Consider the following 23489-nt stretch of genomic DNA (forward strand, 5'->3'; position numbering starts at 1 on the left):
CTGGAGCAAAAAAGGGAAGGAAAAAAAGGTGACAACAAACATCTCACTCGGATGTTTCATCCACATCAACCAGCTTCTCACACCATCCACGAGAACTTTTCTGCAAGTAATACCAATTTGTTAACTGGAAATGGTTTACAACAGATTGAGAGGCACACGTAGCATGTAATAGCCATAGTTTTCCTGCTATATCCTTCTCTAAGAATCGTCATACATACGTGTTGCAACACACAAAGGGGCTGTTGCAACAAATACACACACACACACACACATAATATAATACTAAGTAACATTTACAACGTTAAGCTTTCTATAAGCTTCAAGCTCCGTGGGGAAATAACATGCATGTGTATTCATGTGTTCTTGCTGAACTATCTTGGCAGCCACCTTGTGTGTTTTCAATTATACATAAGCCTGATTACGACCTTAAGCTTTAAACATTGCCTCCATCATGCAAAGTAGACTATGTGCTATGACATCCCTACAAAGACATCGATGCACTGATAGTAAATACACGTGGATGTAGATAGAACTTAATACAAAAACCACCAGGCTAGCACCAAGGAGAAAATCTGATTCAGCAGGCCTACACTCCTACCGCGATAGCGAGCCACACACCCACCTGAGCCTGCTGCCCAGCGCACCCCCTGTTGCATGCAGTGATCCACAGCCCTAAGCCTAATTAAGAACAAGTTGCTGAATAAACATGATTAGAGAGAAGAAGAAAGAGATAGTTGGTGTCAGGGTTTTCTTTGTATTATATGGTACAAAAAGGTGACTGAATGACTTTACATATTCAAGGCCCTTGGTCTACCCGTAGGGGTGACCTCTGGCCTTCTACATGATTATGCTGACTTTTAACTTCTTCTGTGAATGATGACAATTATGCCAATGATTGGCCTATGCTTATATATATGCTTGAGGTGCTGGTCGGCCTGCTACTTGGACAAATAATCCTAAAATATTATGATAAATTTCTGTGCTTTCCTTCCATGCTGCCCCTTTAGCTGCCCTTCACACACACTAACCGACAGGCTGGCTGAGTCCCATATGGCTGCCGACTGCTGGCTGAATGCTCCTGATGGCTGCCAACTGGGTTCCCATGCCCTCTTATGCTGATGATGATGATGATAATGACGGTAATGATGCTGATGCTGATGATGATGATGATGATGATGTTACTACTGCTGATGGTAATGATGCTTTATGCTATGCCTTAACTGCTGTCCTAATCAGGGATGATTCTGTTCATGCTGAGGATTAGCCATGGCATGGGCATGCACGTGACACCCCCCACCTCCGCCTTCTCCTCCTCCTTTCCTTGCTCGGGGTGTACCCCACCCCCTTTCTTTTCCTGTTTCCATCTTCTTGTTTTCACCCTTTTCTTGCCCCGCTCTTTCTGCTCAGCTTCTCCCCCCACCTCGGGGCCCCTTGCAGAACAGGTTCTCCAGTTCTCCTGCTTCATCTGCTGCCCTGCACACCGCCCCGCCCTTCCCTCCCTTTCGGAAGACTTTACAGAAACCGCTCCGTCTACCCCCACAGATGAAGCTCACAGACGTACTTTTTCTATCGACAAATTCCAGCTTTTGGCCTCTTTTATCACCACTGTGGAGGACACCACTCTAGTCGGCAAACTTGTCGGCAGCTGTCCAGCATGATGATAGGTTAGAGACCTACTTGAGGCAGCCTTAATTGGCAACCAGGGCCAGATCACCAACATTCAGTTCATAGGCAAGCGCTATCTGAAGATAGAGTTTGACTCCCTGACCCTCGCCACGCCACGAGCATCCTTGACCGGAGCCCACTCCCAGTACGGGAGGTGCAGTTCTTCTTGGCACGCTGGCACCATGGATCCTCGCCTGTGTCAGACCTTCTGGCACAGGCATGTGCTTCCCAAGACTCCCCATGGAATACCTCAGTCCTTGCAATGATTCTTGGTCAGGTAGTTGAGACACCCCCCACAGCGGCCTCCTTCATCGCCCAAGGAGCAGGTATACCACCACTGCACATCATCGTGACATCCCCAGAGTCCCTCCTCCAGGAGATCGACATTCCCTGCATGGATCAGTACAGGTGCCTCACTGGGAGTGGTTAGGCTCCTTAACTCACTATGATATCCCCTTACAAGTCTTCGGCTCAGATGGGGGACCCGCACTCATTTTCTCAGTAGGCCCAGCTGACCCTCTCTCCCACCGGAGATTTCAGCAGTGGATCTCTGCAGCAAATGAGAATTATTGGTTTCCATGATCACCAGTTTCACATTGACCCTCCTCTGGCCAAGGTGGTCCACGACAGACCTTGGTGACTTTGGCTTTGGGAGAGCCAACCTCTCAACATGTATCTAGAGGGAGCCTTTCAGCCCTGAGAGCCCGACCACCCCCTTTTTTCACTACACGGTGCGGATGGGTCAGAGGATCCAGATACAGGTACCTCAGCAGTGGCAGCTTGCTGGTCCTCCCAGGGCAGGGCATCTCTACCCGCATCCTCGGAGATTTTTGGAAGCACTTGTGAGACAGCTATCGGCCAAGGAGGATCACACTCTTCCTCTGGTAGTTAGCCCACTGCAGCCTTGCCACCAGTACTTGGTTGGCCATTGGAGGATGGCCGACATAGTGTGTGCATTGCAACCATTCCACGGAGTCGCACAGGGTCCCAAAGCGCAACAGGTTTGGTAGAGCATCCTTTGCCTCCACATGACGGTGCACCATCACCTAGGGGCCAGGTCACTGACCCTGCTCTCTCCTATGAGGAGGCACCAGATTTCTCTGATTTTCTTACTGCTGGATTGATATTGTCCCCACTCCCGACAGATCATCAGAGCCCTGGTATCCGGGGACTAGTCAGAGGTGAGAGATCATCAGCAGCATAGCTGCACGGCACATTAACGTCTATGAAAGACCCAAAGAGTCTAGAGAACAAAAGTGATACTATACTGCCATGGAAATAGTAAGCCATTTAAGTGGTCTAAGAGCATGCACTATGTGAGAGGGGGCCTCACAACGATCAGCTAACAAAATTTCCCTTTCTAGAAAGAGGGACCTTTGTATTGGGTCAAATTTAAAATGTACTAACCTTTTTTAAAAAGGTTAGTACCTTAGAAAGAGGGACCTTTGTATTGGGTCTAATTTAAAAGGTACTAACATTTTTTTTAAAGGTTATTACCCTAGAAAGTTTGTATTGGGTCAAATTTACCCACACGTAAGACACAGCTAAAGGGGCAACATGGGGGACTTGGTTGAGGAACCACGTGGCAGCCGAAGAAGAAAAGTCTTTCTTGCCTATTGTGAGGCTATGAGCAAGATGATGAGACAAGGTGGAAGTAAGATGAGATGAGCAATCTTTGAAGCAGCCACGTCCATTAAAAGAAGAGAAGAGCTTCTATTGGACTAGGGTTTAATAGTCTACATACCTGTTTATGGTTGATGCTTTGGTAACCAAAGAGGAGAAAGAAGGAGAAGGTGAGGAGGAAAAGGACAAAGAAGAAAAAAGAAAAGGAGGAGAAAATGAGAAGCAGAAGATGAGAAGAAGAAGGCAAGGAGGATCGGAAGAAACGGCTGCAGCAAGGTGGAAGGAAGAGAGTGTGCATGGGGGGAGGAGAAACGGCTGCACAAATTTTGGGCAGATTTTGGGTGAAAAGAGGCAAAACAAAGGCGGAAGAGGAAGATGAAAACATGTGACAAACGCAAAAATACAAGGAGAGAAAAATGGGCAAAAAGAGGCGTTTCAAAGGTTCTGCAAACTAGAAACCAGTTCTTTTGCTTCTATGTTAAGACTTCAATAAATAATTGCGACTCAACTAGACCTCACTAGACTAGACACAAGCAAAGAGCTCTTCACTTAGCCTTCACTTTGATACAGATTTGACATCTTCACAAAACCATGTAAACTCTATACAAGACTTCCAAGACAGGTCTAAACTTGGCAGTGACAAGAATTGTGGAGTCTTACACCTGGCATTATGTCGTACCTGAAACTGATGTATTGGTAACGCATCGAAAAACTCATGGGCAATGATAATGGTAGGTACTGCAACCAGGATACAGGAAAGTTTTTGTTTCAAAAAGATGGGCAAGCCAAACAAGGATAAAAACAGATACTGAACTAAAATATACACGTGTGCACACACATGCATGCATGTAAACCCATGACAGATAGCCACCCACTAAAAAGCAAATGTAAGCATTTTGCTCAAGAAAGAGAATGCAACCTTACTACACAATAGAACAGCATCATTCTTACCTCCACGAGGCACTTGTTCCAAGTCAGCATGCCATGAAATGCTCGACTTGAAAAACGAGCTCACCATCTTCTTGGGAGCATTCACAGTCTCTTGACTTGGGGCATTGCCTGTCACATTTGTGCTGTGTCCTTGCTCTTCTGGAACAACTCCAAGTGACTTCTGTTGAACTGCACGCAGAGTAGGACTGCACTCTACGAGATGCACTGCTATTGCATCAGCATAATCGCTGAATTTTGAAACTCCCTGCCAAAAAGTGAGCACATAAAAAGAACAATCATCGGCACTTCACATTAATTTGAGAAAGGTCTCTGATTTAAGTACAGCCAGCACACTAGCTCATCAGCCCAAGCATGCAGCCCTTCAGCAACCTCACTACATGGTAGCTCAATAGCTCAAGAATAGAAAAATATAATGTCCCTAGCATACTCAAATATTTGATTAATCACTAGAATAGAAGTAATCACAATTCAAACAGAAATGTCGTGCATAATTTATCACACGTGAGATTGTACACTGCTAGGAACCAAAGATAATCGGTCCCTGAAAGAAAGAGAAAACACAGGTTGTAGGCAAAAGCACAAACTCTAGAAGGCTGTAGACAGTTGATTATTGCTGAAAATGAGCACGAGGGAAGCCCGTAGGTGCTCACAAGCATAAGAGACTATTGCAACAGCCAATGACCTCCAGCAAATATGCAAGAATGAGATGGGAAATGATGAGAAGGGCATGATCCCTTATATATGTCCCATATGAGCTAGATGGCTAGCTCTAGCAAGTTGATGTTAGCAGTCATCTCCTGTCTGTATATTTACACCAGAGCCTCTGTTGCGGGTGTGCCCGCCCGATTTAGGTGTTTTCTCATTTTTCCCCACTCTCCATATTTTTTCCTTGTTTTTCCTTGGTGTGGGAGGCTGTCCTGTGACTGTTGGCTGATCCAGATGCTGGCCGACTGACTTTGCTACCCCCAGGCTGTCCCCTGTAGCTGGCCAACAGGAGTTTTTTGCTGGCTGACTGGAGGAGAGCAGGTTGTGTGCACATCTGATGGCTGTCGGCTGTTTTTCAGCAGGCCAACTGGTCATCTGGGGCCATATAAAATGGCCCCTTGCCCCCCCCACACTTCACATTGAAGGGAGAGAGTTAGGGTTTCATGTGGGAGACATACACAGAGAAGAAGGGAGAGAGAGAGAGAGAGACATGTGGGGATAAGTCAACTCATCAAGTATGAGTGTGTGACTCCCCTATCACACATGTATATTTGCTCTAGTACACATAGTGCACTTAGTACATTAAAAGTACTAAGTGTACTATGTACTATAAAACTTATGGGCTAGTACACACTATAAGGGTGGGCATAATGCCTTTACCCCAATAACCTCCCACTTAAAGGCAAAGTGCCCTTAAATGAAGGAAAAGAAAAAATCAGCATGTACATGATAATATACAAGACCATATCAAGGCTGAAACTGGCCTCATCCAATGCCCATCAAGTGTCTGCAATGAGCAAATCGCTCTGGAGGCAAACTCTTTGTCAACAGATCAGCCGGGTTGTCATCCGTATGAATCTTGACAAGCTGAATTTGCTTGTTCTCTATCACCTCTCTGATGAAGTGATACTTCACATCCACATGCTTCGTCTTTGCATGAAAGACAGGGTTCTTTGCCAACTGGATGGCACTGGAGGTAACCCTGTAAGCTCGTCAGGAAAGACATTAGAGAATTCTTGGAGAGCCAAGAGAGTTCTGATTCCTTACTAGGTTCAACAGATTTATTGAGTTTAACTAGGAAAACTTGATGTCCCTTACGTGCTCCCTTAAGAAGTTGTTTTTCTTTGACTACCCTAGACTTGGGTTTACCTGTCTTCCCTGGAACTGATACTACTTGGCCATGCTCATTTTTAAAAGTGATACTCCCATGGTTATAGTGAATACTAGCATTATTTGCAATTAACCAATTCATCCCAAGGATCCCATCATAAATACCTAATGCTAAGATTCTAAAATGGCCATGAGTCTACTCACTACCCAACTCAAAATCAAGGTTTCCTATAGAGTGGTGAGATACGACAACCATCCTCCTAGCCGGTTTGCAATTAACCAATTCATCCCAAGGATCCCATCATAAATACCTAGGCAAACCTAGAATTGCCTCAATATTTTAAAAATACAGAATGAATAAAGTCCATAATAGGTGGTAGTTCTCTTGGCAATGCATCCGCAAAACAATCTTTATATGCATTAAAAAAATTCAGCCTATCTTAAGTCAATACATTCACATTCACATTACTTTGTTCAATTTTGTCACGAACAAAAACCAAGTACGTGGAAAGACTCTTTTTCATTGTCTTATTAATTTGGATGTGAGAGACAACTGGGATAGAATCCCCTTCCTTGCCAGCATCAATGACATGCATGCGGCCTCTATGCATAAAGGTGATCCTGTTGGTTTTATATTCTTTGTAGGGCTCAAGCCTACGATGCCAAGGCTTGCCAAGTAATACATCACATCCATTAAGTGGGGCAATCAAGAAATGTTCATGATCCAAATAACCCTGTATATGAATGCACAACTTTTCAATAAGAGGAGTGACCTGCACCTCTTTGCCAACAAAAGCTGCCTCTGCTTCAATTTGGAGTCCCATGTCCCCAATCTCTATGCCCAAGGTGGCTGCCATTTGTGTAGAGATGAAATTATCTGTTACACAATCATCAAACATGAATAAAGCGGACTGATCCTTGATTTGTCCCCAAGCTTTGCATACCACTCTTTCTTTGCCATCATGCTCAGTGGTACCCTGCACATCGGGTATGGCATGCACATTTGCCTTTGGTGGCTTGTCTTCATGCTTTTGCTTGCGGGTAGGGCATTGCCTAAACATGTGCTCTTTATTACCACAAGAAAAGCATTTCCCCTCTTTGGCATATTGCTCCCTTTGCTCAGGGGTCAAGCCAAACTTATTCTTCTTTGGCAATGTCTTTGGATGGGGTACTTTCAGCTTTACCACCCTTTTGGGCTTCCCGAAAGCTCTTTTTAGGTGGCTATTCACCTTTTTGCAGGTTTGGGTTGCAGGTTTGGGACAGCCCTTTCTTTGCCCTTAGAACCTACTTGATCCTACTTAATTTTAAGCACCAATTGCTCCGTAACAAGAGCAGATGCTATGAGCTGCTGAAGAGTGTGTTTCGGGTGCAATTCGATACTTGAACGATAAGCTGGTTGCAATCCGGAGCGAAACTTTCTCTTCCTTCAATCTTCAGAGAGTTGCATAAAGGGAGTTACCTCAAGCAAGACTTTCCAAAATTTGTTGACATATTGCTACACACTTTCATTGTCTTTTTGCTCAAGTCTATCCCATTTTTGGGTGAGAATTTGCTCCGCATTAGGAGGCAGAAATTGTGCATAAAATCTGTCCTTGAACTCTTTCCGAGTGCAAATGGGATCTTTGGTGGTCTTTTCAGTGATCCACCAATGGGCAGCTGTCCCCTTCTAGAACATGCTTGCATAACGAATTTTAGACTTCTCAGTGAAGTCCTCATCACTAAAAGCAATGTCAAACTATGCCACAAAAGCAAGCACCTTGGAGGCATCATACTCTCCACGAAAGGCATCAAATTTCACGGACTTGTCCCCTACCTTGAACTCCTTGAGCTTTTTGGGATGTGATACATGTTCTTCTCTCTTTCTCTTCCCCTTATCCAACGGGACAGCCCTCTCTGCATGGGCTTCATGGGCAACCAAAGATGTTTCTCGAGGCACGGTGGCATGTGCATCATGAAGCTGTGGCCCATATGCATGTGACCTCCCCAACTGATTCAATGTCTCACCACGAGACAACTCAATGGGCAAAGTCTTTCGGCTTGCATGCCGACCACTCTCTCCATGATATACATCCTTTGAATCCGCAAGGCCATCATGTCACCTACTAGCTCCAGCATGCACATACTTGTTGCCTCCTGTCCCATGAGTAGTAGATGCACGGCGAGAAGTAACTAATATCTCTTCCTTGTGTATAAAAGACCTCAACCATTGAGATGTTGGGTCCCCCTGCTTCAAACGAGATGGATTCTTGAATACTAACTCTCCATCCTCTCCTTCTTTGAGATCACCCTTTCCAATGAGATGGGAGAGTGCCAACTCCATTGGCTTCTTGCCCACTTCACGAGCCCTGGACTCAAAGGCCATATCCACCATAGCATCAGCTTTCCTTGCTTCAATGACACTTTGTACATTGGGATCTTCATGCAAAAATTTCAACTCTTGCTCCTTTGCCTGCAAAAGCTTCTTCATGTGCTCCAATTCAGCCCTCAATGCATTGGGCTCATCCTCATGCAGAGGCTCTTTTCCACGGGATGGTTGTCCCATCAAAGCACTGTCATAACCTCTTTCAAGAGGCTTGTGCCTTCCAAGCAATGCATCGGAATCACGAGAAGCACTGGACTGGCCTCTTGTACAACTGAAAAACAATAAAATTTTGTCGATGAAGAATCAATTGTCGGAGTAGATCAAATCACACGTAATCTCCCACCTTCACTGGGTGTACACCTACCCTCATTGGTCTTCCGGGACCATGCACCAACAAGCACGGCCGTACTAAAGCTTGGCAAGGTGAAGCACCGCAGAGGGAGTAATACCTAGTGCTCCCAATTTTCCTCATACCCACATGACCTTCACTGGCTCCTCTAAATGTGAGGGCGCGGTCAGGGTAATCATGGGAAAAGTCACTATCCCGGTGGCCTTCCATGGTGAAGGCAACTGGGGGTGATGTTTGTCTACACAAAACTTGTAAAAATAACATTTAACTTTAATTTTATCTAAATTTGAAAAATATAGAAGCAAGTACTTGGCAAAGATTTCAATTCAGATCTCAAGAGAGAAGATCATGCCCTTTTAATGTACTCCTAATTGGTGCAAACAGCAGGTACAAACAAGTACAACATGTATAACTAGTACAACTGGTACAGCAAGTACAACAAGTACTATTGGTACAGATGCAAGTATAACAAGTACAGTAAGTACATCAAGTACTGTCAGATTTGATGCAAGAACAGTAGGTACTACAGGTATTGCTTGTACAGATGCAGGTACAGTAGGTACATCGGGTACAGTAAATACAACAGGTACTACTGATACAGATGCAGGTAGCAGCAGGTACAACACTTGCAGCAGGCGGTAACAATCCTGCAACAGGTACAACACTTGCAACAGGTGGATACAGTGCTGGTACAATACAGCAGTAGGCAAGTACACTTCTGCAGCAGGTACAGTACAGCAGCAGCCGAGTGCAAGAACAGCAAGCGGGTACAATTTCTGCAGCAAGTACAGTACTGCAGGCGGGTGCAGCTAGTATAGGTGCAAGCGGGTACAAACAAGCAGGTACAACTGGTCCAGATGTAGGCGGCTACAAACAATATATATGCAGTCGAGTGCAGTTGATAATAACAAGGTGGGTACTTTCCTTCAATCACACTCCCATTAACCCTCCACGTGTGGGGGAAAAGAATTACCTCATGCAATAATAACTATAATGTTATTAATAATGTTGGACATCCACATGAGAGCAAATGTCCAGCCAATATTAAAATGTGTGTGAACACCCAACCTTATAATTATTAAGGTTGACAATTCTTAAAGGATTTCATTTAAAAAGGCCAAAAAGGGCAATACTTACCACCTATTCACACGCCACACCATTTCGTCAGCAGACAGCACACCCACGGTACACTGGGGGCATCCCTGTCAAGTGTATTGGCACGTCATAGCAGGCAAACACACGAAAACAAATCATGCGAAAACAAGTTTATGCATGCAAACATAAATGCATGTGCACATGTAAAAATCTCCCTTTCATGAAACTTGTACAAGGATTTCTTGTCGGGCAAAAAACTGGTGCGACAGAAATGTGAAGTCCTGGTTTTCCTATGGAGTGACAGTCCCATAGGCAAAACACACATCCTAGCACGGGCCTTCCTATGGAGTGACAGTCCCATAGACAGCCCGGCACAAATATCAATCCTACCATGGAGTGACAGTCCCATGGATAAGATGAGATCCTGGTTATACACGGGTGGCAGCAAACAAGCTCCCGTCCATATAGCACAATACTGGTCACACACAGTGTGACATGTGAGGGATTAAGACCGTAGTAATCACAACCTTAGTCTAGCTTAACTGCACTTAATGATATTTAAGAGACAAACAGATATACAAGAGATAGACAAGTCTGTGTCAATGCAGTGCAGCTATATTAAATGAATGAATGCGGTTACAATGAGATCCAACTGGATCTGTGCTGCTGAATATGCTGACTATATGCTGGAAATGCGGGATGAACTGCTGATTATGATGCTGAATGCTGTCCTGATGATGAAACGCAGCACTGATGGGCTGGACTGAACTGAATGGGGCTGCGTTTGCTGAGAACGACTGCTGATGAAGATGCGTTAACTGAAGATGCTACTGAAAGTGATGCGTTAACTTATCTGATGCTGATGGTGGGCTGAAACGCATGATGCTCCAGAGGAGGCTGCGTTTGCTGAATATGCTGCTGAGGCTGATATGCTGAAACGCCAGATGATCCAAAGGATGATGCGCTTCACTCTGATGAGCCTCCTGATGGCTGAGTGGCTGATGAACTACTGAATGGAGAGGCGCCTATATATATGTGTCTGAGAGGGCTGGTCGGCCAGCACTAATGCAGTCGGCCAGCTCATATCCCCATAAAATACTCATAAAATACCAGTTGGCTGCCTCATAAAATGCCTAAAAATGCCTGTAAAATGCTGATTAAATGCTGGTAAAAATACCTGATGAATCTGTGATGCTAATGATGCTAGAATGAAGCCATGTCACTGTACACCTGACTGGTGTGCACGTGACATTCCCCGCTGCTAAACTGTTGCTGGGTGATAAACCTGGCAACCTTCGACTCTTCTGCGATCCTTCTCCTCCGAACCACTGCCCCCTTCTGTCTTCTGCTGGGACTGAGGCCGTCTGCAGGAGTGAAATCCTTGAGCCAAAACTCTATGTACTGCGGGAACTGAATGGCAACTACCTGAGTCACCCCTGACCTGTTCCTGGAAACCTTTCACCTACCATCTCCGTCGTACCTGAAGCTTTGAACCTCCTGAGGCGAATGTTGGAGCAAACTTCCGTCTTCTGTGGAAGAGAAACTCCCTGCTGCCAGTTGAAGCCAAAACTTATGTGTTCCTTTGATGATGGATGTCATTCTTCCCTGAGAGTTCATGGGCAACATGTATGCAGGACTGACTGCTAAGATGACTGCTAGGATGACTGCTATGCAAACCATGTGCAACCCTATATGCTGTGCAAGAATGCAGATGGATGGGTTACTGATGCAGACCTAAGGGAAAATCCCTGAGGGTGGCGTGCAAGATTTTGAGAACTGGGTTTAACTGTGCGGAAGCGATAAAAATGATGACTGACTGAATGACTGCTGGAATGAACATGCTCTAAGGCTGGTTACCCTGTAACGCTCTGATACCAATGTGACATGTGAGGGATTAAGACCGTAGTAATCACAACCTTAGTCTAGCTTAACTGCACTTAATGATATTTAAGAGACAAACAGATATACAAGAGATAGACAAGTCTGTGTCAATGCAGTGCAGCTATATTAAATGAATGAATGCGGTTACAATGAGATCCAACTGGATCTGTGCTGCTGAATATGCTGACTATATGCTGGAAATGCGGGATGAACTGCTGATTATGATGCTGAATGCTGTCCTGATGATGAAACGCAGCACTGATGGGCTGGACTGAACTGAATGGGGCTGCGTTTGCTGAGAACGACTGCTGATGAAGATGCGTTAACTGAAGATGCTACTGAAAGTGATGCGTTAACTTATCTGATGCTGATGGTGGGCTGAAACGCATGATGCTCCAGAGGAGGCTGCGTTTGCTGAATATGCTGCTGAGGCTGATATGCTGAAACGCCAGATGATCCAAAGGATGATGCGCTTCACTCTGATGAGCCTCCTGATGGCTGAGTGGCTGATGAACTACTGAATGGAGAGGCGCCTATATATATGTGTCTGAGAGGGCTGGTCGGCCAGCACTAATGCAGTCGGCCAGCTCATATCCCCATAAAATACTCATAAAATACCAGTTGGCTGCCTCATAAAATGCCTAAAAATGCCTGTAAAATGCTGATTAAATGCTGGTAAAAATACCTGATGAATCTGTGATGCTAATGATGCTAGAATGAAGCCATGTCACTGTACACCTGACTGGTGTGCACGTGACATTCCCCGCTGCTAAACTGTTGCTGGGTGATAAACCTGGCAACCTTCGACTCTTCTGCGATCCTTCTCCTCCGAACCACTGCCCCCTTCTGTCTTCTGCTGGGACTGAGGCCGTCTGCAGGAGTGAAATCCTTGAGCCAAAACTCTATGTACTGCGGGAACTGAATGGCAACTACCTGAGTCACCCCTGACCTGTTCCTGGAAACCTTTCACCTACCATCTCCGTCGTACCTGAAGCTTTGAACCTCCTGAGGCGAATGTTGGAGCAAACTTCCGTCTTCTGTGGAAGAGAAACTCCCTGCTGCCAATTGAAGCCAAAACTTATGTGTTCCTTTGATGATGGATGTCATTCTTCCCTGAGAGTTCATGGGCAACATGTATGCAGGACTGACTGCTAAGATGACTGCTAGGATGACTGCTATGCAAACCATGTGCAACCCTATATGCTGTGCAAGAATGCAGATGGATGGGTTACTGATGCAGACCTAAGGGAAAATCCCTGAGGGTGGCGTGCAAGATTTTGAGAACTGGGTTTAACTGTGCGGAAGCGATAAAAATGATGACTGACTGAATGACTGCTGGAATGAACATGCTCTAAGGCTGGTTACCCTGTAACGCTCTGATACCAATGTGACATGTGAGGGATTAAGACCGTAGTAATCACAACCTTAGTCTAGCTTAACTGCACTTAATGATATTTAAGAGACAAACAGATATACAAGAGATAGACAAGTCTGTGTCAATGCAGTGCAGCTATATTAAATGAATGAATGCGGTTACAATGAGATCCAACTGGATCTGTGCTGCTGAATATGCTGACTATATGCTGGAAATGCGGGATGAACTGCTGATTATGATGCTGAATGCTGTCCTGATGATGAAACGCAGCACTGATGGGCTGGACTGAACTGAATGGGGCTGCGTTTGCTGAGAACGACTGCTGATGAAGATGCGTTAACTGAAGATGCTACTGAAAGTGATGCGTTAACTTATCTGATGCTGATGGTGGGCTGAAACGCATGATGCTCCAGAGGAGGCTGCGTTTGCTGAATATGCTGCTGAGGCTGATATGCTGAAACGCCAGATGATCCAAAGGATGATGCGCTTCACTCTGATGAGCCTCCTGATGGCTGAGTGGCTGATGAACTACTGAATGGAGAGGCGCCTATATATATGTGTCTGAGAGGGCTGGTCGGCCAGCACTAATGCAGTCGGCCAGCTCATATCCCCAAAAAATACTCATAAAATACCAGTTGGCTGCCTCATAAAATGCCTAAAAATGCCTGTAAAATGCTGATTAAATGCTGGTAAAAATACCTGATGAATCTGTGATGCTAATGATGCTAGAATGAAGCCATGTCACTGTACACCTGACTGGTGTGCACGTGACATTCCCCGCTGCTAAACTGTTGCTGGGTGATAAACCTGGCAACCTTCGACTCTTCTGCGATCCTTCTCCTCCGAACCACTGCCCCCTTCTGTCTTCTGCTGGGACTGAGGCCGTCTGCAGGAGTGAAATCCTTGAGCCAAAACTCTATGTACTGCGGGAACTGAATGGCAACTACCTGAGTCACCCCTGACCTGTTCCTGGAAACCTTTCACCTACCATCTCCGTCGTACCTGAAGCTTTGAACCTCCTGAGGCGAATGTTGGAGCAAACTTCCGTCTTCTGTGGAAGAGAAACTCCCTGCTGCCAGTTGAAGCCAAAACTTATGTGTTCCTTTGATGATGGATGTCATTCTTCCCTGAGAGTTCATGGGCAACATGTATGCAGGACTGACTGCTAAGATGACTGCTAGGATGACTGCTATGCAAACCATGTGCAACCCTATATGCTGTGCAAGAATGCAGATGGATGGGTTACTGATGCAGACCTAAGGGAAAATCCCTGAGGGTGGCGTGCAAGATTTTGAGAACTGGGTTTAACTGTGCGGAAGCGATAAAAATGATGACTGACTGAATGACTGCTGGAATGAACATGCTCTAAGGCTGGTTACCCTGTAACGCTCTGATACCAATGTGACATGTGAGGGATTAAGACCGTAGTAATCACAACCTTAGTCTAGCTTAACTGCACTTAATGATATTTAAGAGACAAACAGATATACAAGAGATAGACAAGTCTGTGTCAATGCAGTGCAGCTATATTAAATGAATGAATGCGGTTACAATGAGATCCAACTGGATCTGTGCTGCTGAATATGCTGACTATATGCTGGAAATGCGGGATGAACTGCTGATTATGATGCTGAATGCTGTCCTGATGATGAAACGCAGCACTGATGGGCTGGACTGAACTGAATGGGGCTGCGTTTGCTGAGAACGACTGCTGATGAAGATGCGTTAACTGAAGATGCTACTGAAAGTGATGCGTTAACTTATCTGATGCTGATGGTGGGCTGAAACGCATGATGCTCCAGAGGAGGCTGCGTTTGCTGAATATGCTGCTGAGGCTGATATGCTGAAACGCCAGATGATCCAAAGGATGATGCGCTTCACTCTGATGAGCCTCCTGATGGCTGAGTGGCTGATGAACTACTGAATGGAGAGGCGCCTATATATATGTGTCTGAGAGGGCTGGTCGGCCAGCACTAATGCAGTCGGCCAGCTCATATCCCCATAAAATACTCATAAAATACCAGTTGGCTGCCTCATAAAATGCCTAAAAATGCCTGTAAAATGCTGATTAAATGCTGGTAAAAATACCTGATGAATCTGTGATGCTAATGATGCTAGAATGAAGCCATGTCACTGTACACCTGACTGGTGTGCACGTGACACACAGGTGGCACAAAACTGGTTCTCGACCATGTGACACCAAATAACTGACCCTTTCACGTGGGGCACTAGCCTGGCCACATGTGAACATGGTACAAATCTGGCCGCTCTATGGAGTGACAATCCCATAGAAGTGGCTCCAGAAATGGAGATGGACCATATGGTGACCCTCCCTTTCTTCTTTCTCTCCTCTTGTTGTGCACAGCTTGAGAGGAGGCTATTTGCTGTTTTTTACAGCCCTCTTGATTCAGAGAAAGTTTCTTGTCAGAGGACATGGCTTCAGGAGATTTCTCTACTACTGGTCCTTCTCCAGTTGATACTCCGGCACCTTCACTACCTGGATCCCCTCCTCCCGCTCCCTAGGTGGTTCCTTTTCCCAATCTTCCTTCTCTGAGTTTCTCTCATCCAGGTCTTGCTCCCACCCCTACCCATATACCATCCTACAATCCTCCCCAAGTTAGTGACTCCGTGAAGCTTACAACAACCAACTATCATACTTGGTCTTTCTACACTCAGTTATTGCTTGAAGGATACGGTGTGTGGATGTCCATCTTTGTACCTCACTTGGTGGACCTTGCTTTGAGAAGCATATTGGATGCTCGGGCGCATCTTATCATCATCCATTGCATGACTCCCTCTATATAGGCATAGAGTAATGCTCATTAGATGTGGACAGAGATCCAGAGGAGGTATAGGAGAGTTTCGACAGTGAAGATCACCAGATCTGGAGAAGCTTCCAATCAATGAGTCGGATAACATGGTTGAGAAGATTGGAGAGTTCACCCGTATCAAGCTGCAGCTTGAGAAGTACCGGAGCACAATCAACAATCCTTTCCATAAACTTACTTCTTGGTAAATTGCCTGCTTCCTTTGATTCTTTTAGGGATCATATTTACTGCCACGATCCTCTTCCCCCTTTTGAGGAAGTCGTGAGTTATCTCCACGACAAGTGCATGCTTTGCGGAAAAGGCAAGTCAGAGTATGCTTTTGTTGCCTTTGACAAGGGCAAAGGCAAAGGCGGAAAAGGAAACCCCAACAACAACAACAACAAAAACAAAGGCAAAGGCAAGGGTAAACAGGATTCAAAGGAGGCCAAGGACAAAAGCAATGAATGTGATTACTGTGGGAAGACAGGTCATACTGAGGCTCGTTGCTTTGCTTGTCGCAATAGCTCTCAAGCAGCCAAAGCTAAGTAGCATCTGACAAGGACAACACCAAAGACAAGGGCAAGGACAAAGTTTCAGAGGAGGAATCTGCAAAGGTAGCATACATGGCAGTGACATCTGCACAGGATTCACTCCTTGTGATCACAGAGATGACTTCTCCATATGTGCACTCCTCAACAGAATGGAGTTGTGGAACGGAAGAATTGGACCGTAAAAGAGGTGGCTTGTGCTTTATTGCATCATGCAGGTCTCCCTCATCTTGCTTTTTGGGGTGAAGCGGTGGCTACCTCAGTTTATCTCATTAACCGCTCTCTCACAAAAGCGGTTGAGGGGATGACTCCGAAGGAGGCTTTTACAAGACACAAGCCTTTTGTATCTCACCTACGTGTTTTCAGTTGTATCGCTTATGCGCATGTCCCGGATCAAAAGAGGACCACACTCGCACCGAAGTCAAAGAGGATCTTCACAGGCTACAGTCCAAGATCCAAAGGGTACCGCTTTTGGGATCCAGAGGTTGTTGGCATCATCATTTTACGTGATGATCAATTTGATGAGAGCTTGTTTGGCATTGACTCCTCTCCACCTGATGCATCTACAAATTTTCTAGATGATCCATTCTCGACAGATGTTAGTGATCTTATCCTCTTCCTCGTCCAGCTGCTCCTCCTCCTCCTGCTGCTACAACTCTAGTGCCAACTGCTACTTTACAGCCACTAGTTCCTGTTGCACCAACTTCTGCAGCTCCTAGTCCCTCTATGAGTCCTAATGTGACTCCGAGATTACCCCCACCAGTGCTTACTTCATCACCTCTCCTAGCAACATCGGATGAGTCCTCTACTGCAGCTCGATCTTCTTCTTCCCGCTTTGAGAGAAAGACTTGCCTACCTCGGTGGGTTTAGCCAACTCTTTAGAGATTCTGGTCCCACTGCTGTAGCTCCATAACCAGATCTCTATCACCATCCCTAGACCTCGCAGTTCATCTCGGGCTTCCACATCTCATCACACAAGTAATGAGTTCTCTCCAGGAGATCAATGAGCCTGAGAGTCCAGAGGAGGCTCTTTCACAGGCACAATGGCAACAAGCCATGGAAGCAGAGATGTCCTCTATTGAGAGGAATCACACTTGGTCTTTGGTGCCATGGCCTTTACATCATTGTGTGATTGGTGTGAAATTTTCAAAGTCAAGTTTCATGTAGATGGTACTTTGGACAAGTACAAAGCCTGCCTTGTTGCTTGAGAACCTTTAGCCACCAATTCAAGGCGGCATCCTTTAAATGCATATGAACCATGCAAAGTTTGGACTATTCGGAGAAGTCCTCGCCTCCAAAAACAAAAATTGCTCGCTGAAGCTCCCGCTCCCCCCCCCCTCTGCTCGCGCTGCCTGCACGCCCTCCCCCCTTCCCACCCACGCGCCCCTTTCCCCCCCCCCGCTTGCCCTCGCTTATGCGCCCCCCCTCCGCCTGGCTCTCTTGCGCTGAAGCGCCCGCCCCCATCTTCTCGCCTTTGCGTCCCCCTCCCCTCTTCAGCGCCCTATCCCCCCCTCCGCCAGCCCTCTCTTTCCCCCCACCCCTCCTTTCGCGCTGCCCCCCCCCCCCGGCGGGGTTTTTTCTTCGCCGCCTTACCCCCCCCTCCCCTTCTTTCTGGTTTTTTCCGCCCCCTGGGGGTTCTTTCCTTTTTTTTTACCTTCCGCCTTCCCCCTCCGCCCTTTGTGTGCAACTCGGTTCTTGCAGGTCTCTCCGCATTAGCTCCGCCTTCACCTTAGCTTCAGACTATGATGGAGGCTTCTCCCGCCCCACCTCAGAGGGACTCTTCCGCAGCCCCCTTGCCCACCCCTGAGGATACCCCCATCAGGCTTTCTCTTTTGCCAGAAGAGGAAGCGAGCCTCGCCGCAGAGGTGGAACGCCTCCAGGCACATTCCACCATCTGCCGTATAGTCAGCACTCGCCCCAGTAGAGGGGAGATCCGAGATCTTCTCCAGGCCCGCCTTCTTGCACATGTGGGCAAGATCCTGGACGTTCAGCTACTAGGCCGTGGACACTACCAGATCGAGTTCGAGACAGCCCAGAGCGTGGCCCAGGTCCTAGCAGCGGTCGAGCAAGGAGAGTGCCTTTTCCATGTTACAGTTTGCTTCCCTGGACTCCGCCGCAAGTACCTTCCACTCCTTTCGAGGCTAGGAGCACTGGTGGGCTCGGTGCTCGAGACTGGCCCCACAACAGCTTCAGTGGTGGCTAGAGCAGCTGGGCTACCTTCGGTCAGGGTTTTGGTTCCTGACATCTCCTCCCTTCCGAAGGTCATTCAGCTACCTAGGATAGGGGGGGGATGGATTGATCAGAGAGTGGAGTTCTCGGGGCTCCCGAACCAATGCTTTATTTGCAGACAGGTCGGCCACCTGGCCAAGGCCTGCCCTCGCAGGAGACCCCGACCTTCACCGCAGCAACAAGCAGGCCCCTGATGGCCCGCCCACAGATGCGGCTCGGCAGGCACCCTCCGGGACACCTGCTCAGCCCACAGAGACCTCGGAGTGGTAGCCTGGACAGGGGCGCCGTCGAGGGAGACAGCCACAGCAGCACGCCCAGATACCGATGCAGCAGCAGCAGCCATAGTCTCAGCATCACTGGGTTCCCGTGAGGAACACCTTTGCTCCCCTCCAGGAGGAGACCCCAGCGCCGACTGAGGACCAGGAGATGCCAGCACCCCCTCCTTCGCCCCCACCCCCCCTCCCGCCTCGCTTCCTCCCGTCCCCGCTCCGGTTTCGGCAGCGGCTCCTTCTCCCCCCTCTCCCCCCCCCGCTCGCCTCAGCTCCTCGGGAGGCCCTGGCAGTCCCCTGGCGTTCACCTACAGTCCGGAGGGCTCTGAGCACCGACCTTGCTCGAGCACCGCAGAGGAGACTTACCATGCCGATTCGGGCTTCACGGATATGCTCTATCCGCAGTCGGCTGAGTCGCCTCGACACTAGACAGCGCTCGGAGGCTTTTGATTACTCCTTCACACGGCTTTTTGGAGCAGAGGGCCCCCATGAGCCAGCACCCTTCAGAGTTCATGTAGTGATACCTCCGGCCCGCGGGGAGGAGGCACTTGATTCAGCGGTGGCCTTCTCATTCCCCCTCTGTGGCCCACGCGACCGGGAGTGGACTCTGGAGCTCGCTCTTAGCACTTTGAAGACTCAGGCAGTTGAGTTTTCTCACCATGTGAGGGATCTGGAGGTGACAGATGTGATAGGCCGACTATGGGAGTTGGCTCATTTTTTCTTTGATCCCGGGAGTGTGGATGCCTCAAGGATTCGACATTTGGTCGTTCGCATAGTGGCAGACTTAGCATGCGACCCTGGATATGTATGCATCCACGAGGTTGCTCTGTCTGAGCGGGAGGCAGTCGCCATGGGACAGCCACTGGCGCCTGATCCGAGATTCTTGCAGCACATCGGGTGGGCAGATTCGTAGCCGCTCGGATGGGGACTATTCTCCATCCAAGCCGCTTGCGAAGGCCCGCCGTACGGCTGAGACAGCATCCACCTCAGCAGGTCATCCATGAGGATCATCTCATGGAATGTACAGGGCCTTGGCGGCGCACATTATATACGTTATCGTGGTTGCTTGAGGCAGGAGCTTCTGAGATGCCTGGTTGGGGGCAGTATTGATATTTTGATGATGCAGGAGCACCATTTGGGTGAGAGCAGGATCCGGAGATATGGTTCGGTGATGCCTGGTAGATGGGACACCTTTTGGTCTGCAGGGTTTGGCCCCTTGGGTGGGCAGGGAGGAGTATGTATGGTCATTGCGGATGTATGGCGGCAGGCCATTGTGGATCGCGGGATCATTGTGCCTCGTAGAGCACAGTATGTCATTCTGAGGACGCATGATGAGCTCTTTGGCGTGCTCAATGTCTATGCGCCCAACCATGCTAGTGCCAGAGCACAGTTCTGGACCCAGGTTACGGATGCATTGCCAGAGGCCGCACATTGGTGTGTCGGGGGAGACTTCAACATGCTTGAGGACCCGGCCGATAGGGTGGGAGGCAGTCATGTTACAGTGCACGGCACGGAGCTTGCAGCTTGGGAGCGATTTTGCATGACACTGAGGATCACTGATGCATGGCAGCATGAGGCCTTCTCCCGCTCTCAGGACAGTCTTAGTTTCTCTCGGTCGGATCGCCGACAGGGAGGGACTAATCTATCACGGATTGATCGCTTTTATGTGGGCGACACGTTAGGGGAGCGAGGGGGCTCCGTTGGCATTCTCGCTGGCACCTCTTTTTCAGACCATGCGCCAGTTATTTTGACACTTGAGGAGAGGACACGGGAGACCATCTTGCAGTTGAGGATCCCAGAGAGGGTACTTACAGATCCTAGTCTCGCTGAGGACATTGAGAGGATATGGCATGATAGTCAGAGCTCTGACGAGGATGCAGCAGGCCAGTGTGCCCAGGGACTCATCGAACTCAGCTCTTTTTTGCACGCTGCAGCCTTGACACGGCTGGGAGAGGCTCGCGAGCGGGAGCATCGGCTGAGACGTAGCCTTGCTTCGCTTCAGCGCCTTCAGGAGCAGCAGCCTACATGTGAGTGGGTGGCGTCCCAGCTGAGCCAGGCACGCCAGGAGGTTAGAGAGGCAGAGGAGCAGAGACATGAGTTTTACTATCGCCGCGAGGCCTCTCAGTGGGGTGGACGCAGCTTGGTGATAGAGTGACTGGGGAGTTTTTTGAGATTACTGGATCCCGCCATGCTCGAGCAGGAGTCCGCCAGCTTGGGAGGCCGGACGGATCGGTAGCTACTGAGCCCGAGGAGATCAGAGCCATTGCCACTGGGTTCTATAGAGACCTGCTTTCAGCGGAGCCAGCCACTGGGTTCTATAGAGACCTGCTTTCAGCGGAGCCAGCCACTGAGGCTCGGGATGCTTGCAGACAGACTGTGTGGGCCCATGTGCAGAGGAGGGTCACAGATCGTTTGCATACAGTTCTGGGTGAGCCTCTCTCAGAGGTTGAGCTTGCTGAGGCCTTGAGGGTCCTTCCGCGCCATAGTTGCCCAGGGGTGGACGGATTGACGCCTGCCTTTTTTATGCGTTATTGGGACCTTTTGGGGCTAGGCCTCCGCAGGGGCTTTCAGTATGTTTTGGACACTGGGGTGATGCCACAGAGCTTTTCAGAGGGCTTGATCTTTCTTATCCCCAAGGGGGAGGGAGTATCACATGATATTCGGCATTGGAGACCTATTACGATCCTCAATACTGTCTACAAGGTCTTAGCAAAGGCCTTGAGTTTGAGGATCCAGCCCTTCCTGGGGGAGTTGATTCATGCTACCCAGACAGGATTCGTCAAGGAGCGTAGTATCCTTGACAACATTTTCACGTTCTGGGAGGCGACGGCCCGAGCTAGATTTCTTGGTGAGGACTTGGTCGTGATGCTTCTCGATTTTGAGAAGGCATATGATAGAGTCGATTGGGGTTTCTTAGCGGGCACTATGCTTCGCCTTGGCTTTGAGCCAGGTTGGATTCGAGGGGTGGCGGCTCTATATTCCACAGCTCGTAGCCAGGTGTGCTGATTGCAGGAGGACGGGGGCCGAGTTTTGAGTTGACCAGATCAGTCCGTCAGGGGTGTCCTCTCGCCCCGTTTCTTTTTCTCTTTTTTGCTGAGGCTATGAGCATGTATCTGACGGCAGAGGAGGTTGGTTTGAGAGGACTCTAGCTCCCAGTCCGGGGGGAGGACCTGCTCGATGCTGAGTTTGCTGATGACACGGGTTTATTTTTGCATGGCCAGGAGGCCAATCTTCAGCGGGCAGAGCAGTCGCTCCAGGTTTTTAGTGCAGCTTCGGGAGCATTGATCAATTGGCGCAAGACAGTGGCCTTTTGGATCAGTAGCACTCCCACTCCGGCATGGAGCCCAGACCCGGGTTTTAGATGGATTCCTCCTGGCACAGCAGTGCAATATTTGGGATGCCAGATTGGACTAGATTTGTCACCTGAGCAGCAGATTGCTCCGCTTCTTCTGAGCATTCGGAAGAACCTTTTGTATTGGAGTACAGCTCGGCTATCCTTGGCTAGGAGGGTGGTGGTGGCAAATCAGGTGCTTTTAGCGACCATGTGGTACATTACGTCTTGCTGGATCTTCTCGAGCTCTTGTATCAGCCAGTTACAGAGGCTGATCAGGAACTTTCTTTGGTCTGGGCGGGATGGTCAGCCAGCCCGGGCAAAGGTTGCTTGGGCAGTTATTACACTTCCGTTGGCCCAAGGAGGCTTGGGCATTATAGATCCAGTTGATCAGAGTAGAGCATTATTGGGGAAGCTTATTGTTCGGGGGCTGCTTCCAGGCGCTGAGCCTTGGAAAGAGCTTCTTTTGCAGCGGCTGCAGGCTCGGGCTCCCCCAGCAAGGGGCACTTGGGCACCAGAGATACGATGGATCTTCATAGAGATGAGGAGGACAGGCCTCAGTAGAGGATGGGAGGACAAATTTGCCTTGAGCATCCTGAGAGCTTGGGAGTTGCTGAGACCAGGGCTCTCTCAGAGATCTCCTTCTTGTGATGAGGAGCGGGCCAGACAGCCGCTCATCTGGAGCCCAGCGGTTCGCACAGAGCAGGGTCATATGCTGGGTTCTCGGCCTCATCTAGCCTGGGGACCATTGGCGGCAGGCCCAGCACGTAGTTTTGGAGACTAGCAGGCCTTCTGCAGTCTCCCAGAGGAGATCCAGGTGGAGCGGCCGAGTCACTTCAGAGGGGGGTTGATTATGAGGGATGGCATTCAGGAGGCACTCACAAAGGAGTGGTTCACGCCTCTTGAGCCCGTGGCCCCACAGTGGATGGGAGCCTTTACACAGTTGGAGATCCTGATTGCTCTCAGAGCTTGCACTGAGGATGGCAGATGCCTCTACTATGAGATCCAGGATGAGGGCAGACTTCAAAGAGTGGAGGTGGAGTTGCCTTTGGTTGCAGAGTGCATCTTTCAGAGGTTACGGGTAGTGGCCGCCGCTTCTCCGAAGTGGCATATTGACCCAAACCCTGCAGATGTGGACTCTGATTGGCGCATATTGGCATATGCAGCGTGCCCCTTGGCCCGGCTCCAG

The 23489-nt window shown here is 48.5% G+C and overlaps 1 protein-coding gene across 1 annotated transcript in view; it reads right to left on the reverse strand.

The window, feature by feature from the left end:
• LOC147625785 (NADH dehydrogenase ubiquinone complex I, assembly factor-like protein (DUF185)) overlaps positions 1-23489 on the reverse strand; it is a 62312-nt gene that overhangs the window by 11379 nt on the left and 27444 nt on the right. The window contains exons 5-7 of the mRNA XM_086817362.1: positions 4240-4483; positions 3968-4026; positions 48-100 (exon numbers count right to left, since the gene is read on the reverse strand). Coding sequence (XP_086673488.1) covers positions 48-100; positions 3968-4026; positions 4240-4483 — 356 coding nt within the window. The remainder of the gene's footprint in view (positions 1-47; positions 101-3967; positions 4027-4239; positions 4484-23489) is intronic.

The sequence above is a fragment of the Cibotium barometz genome, chromosome 23, assembly GCF_041138505.1.
Source record: "Cibotium barometz isolate CiBa-2024 chromosome 23, ASM4113850v1, whole genome shotgun sequence".
Taxonomy (NCBI): domain Eukaryota; kingdom Viridiplantae; phylum Streptophyta; class Polypodiopsida; order Cyatheales; family Cibotiaceae; genus Cibotium; species Cibotium barometz.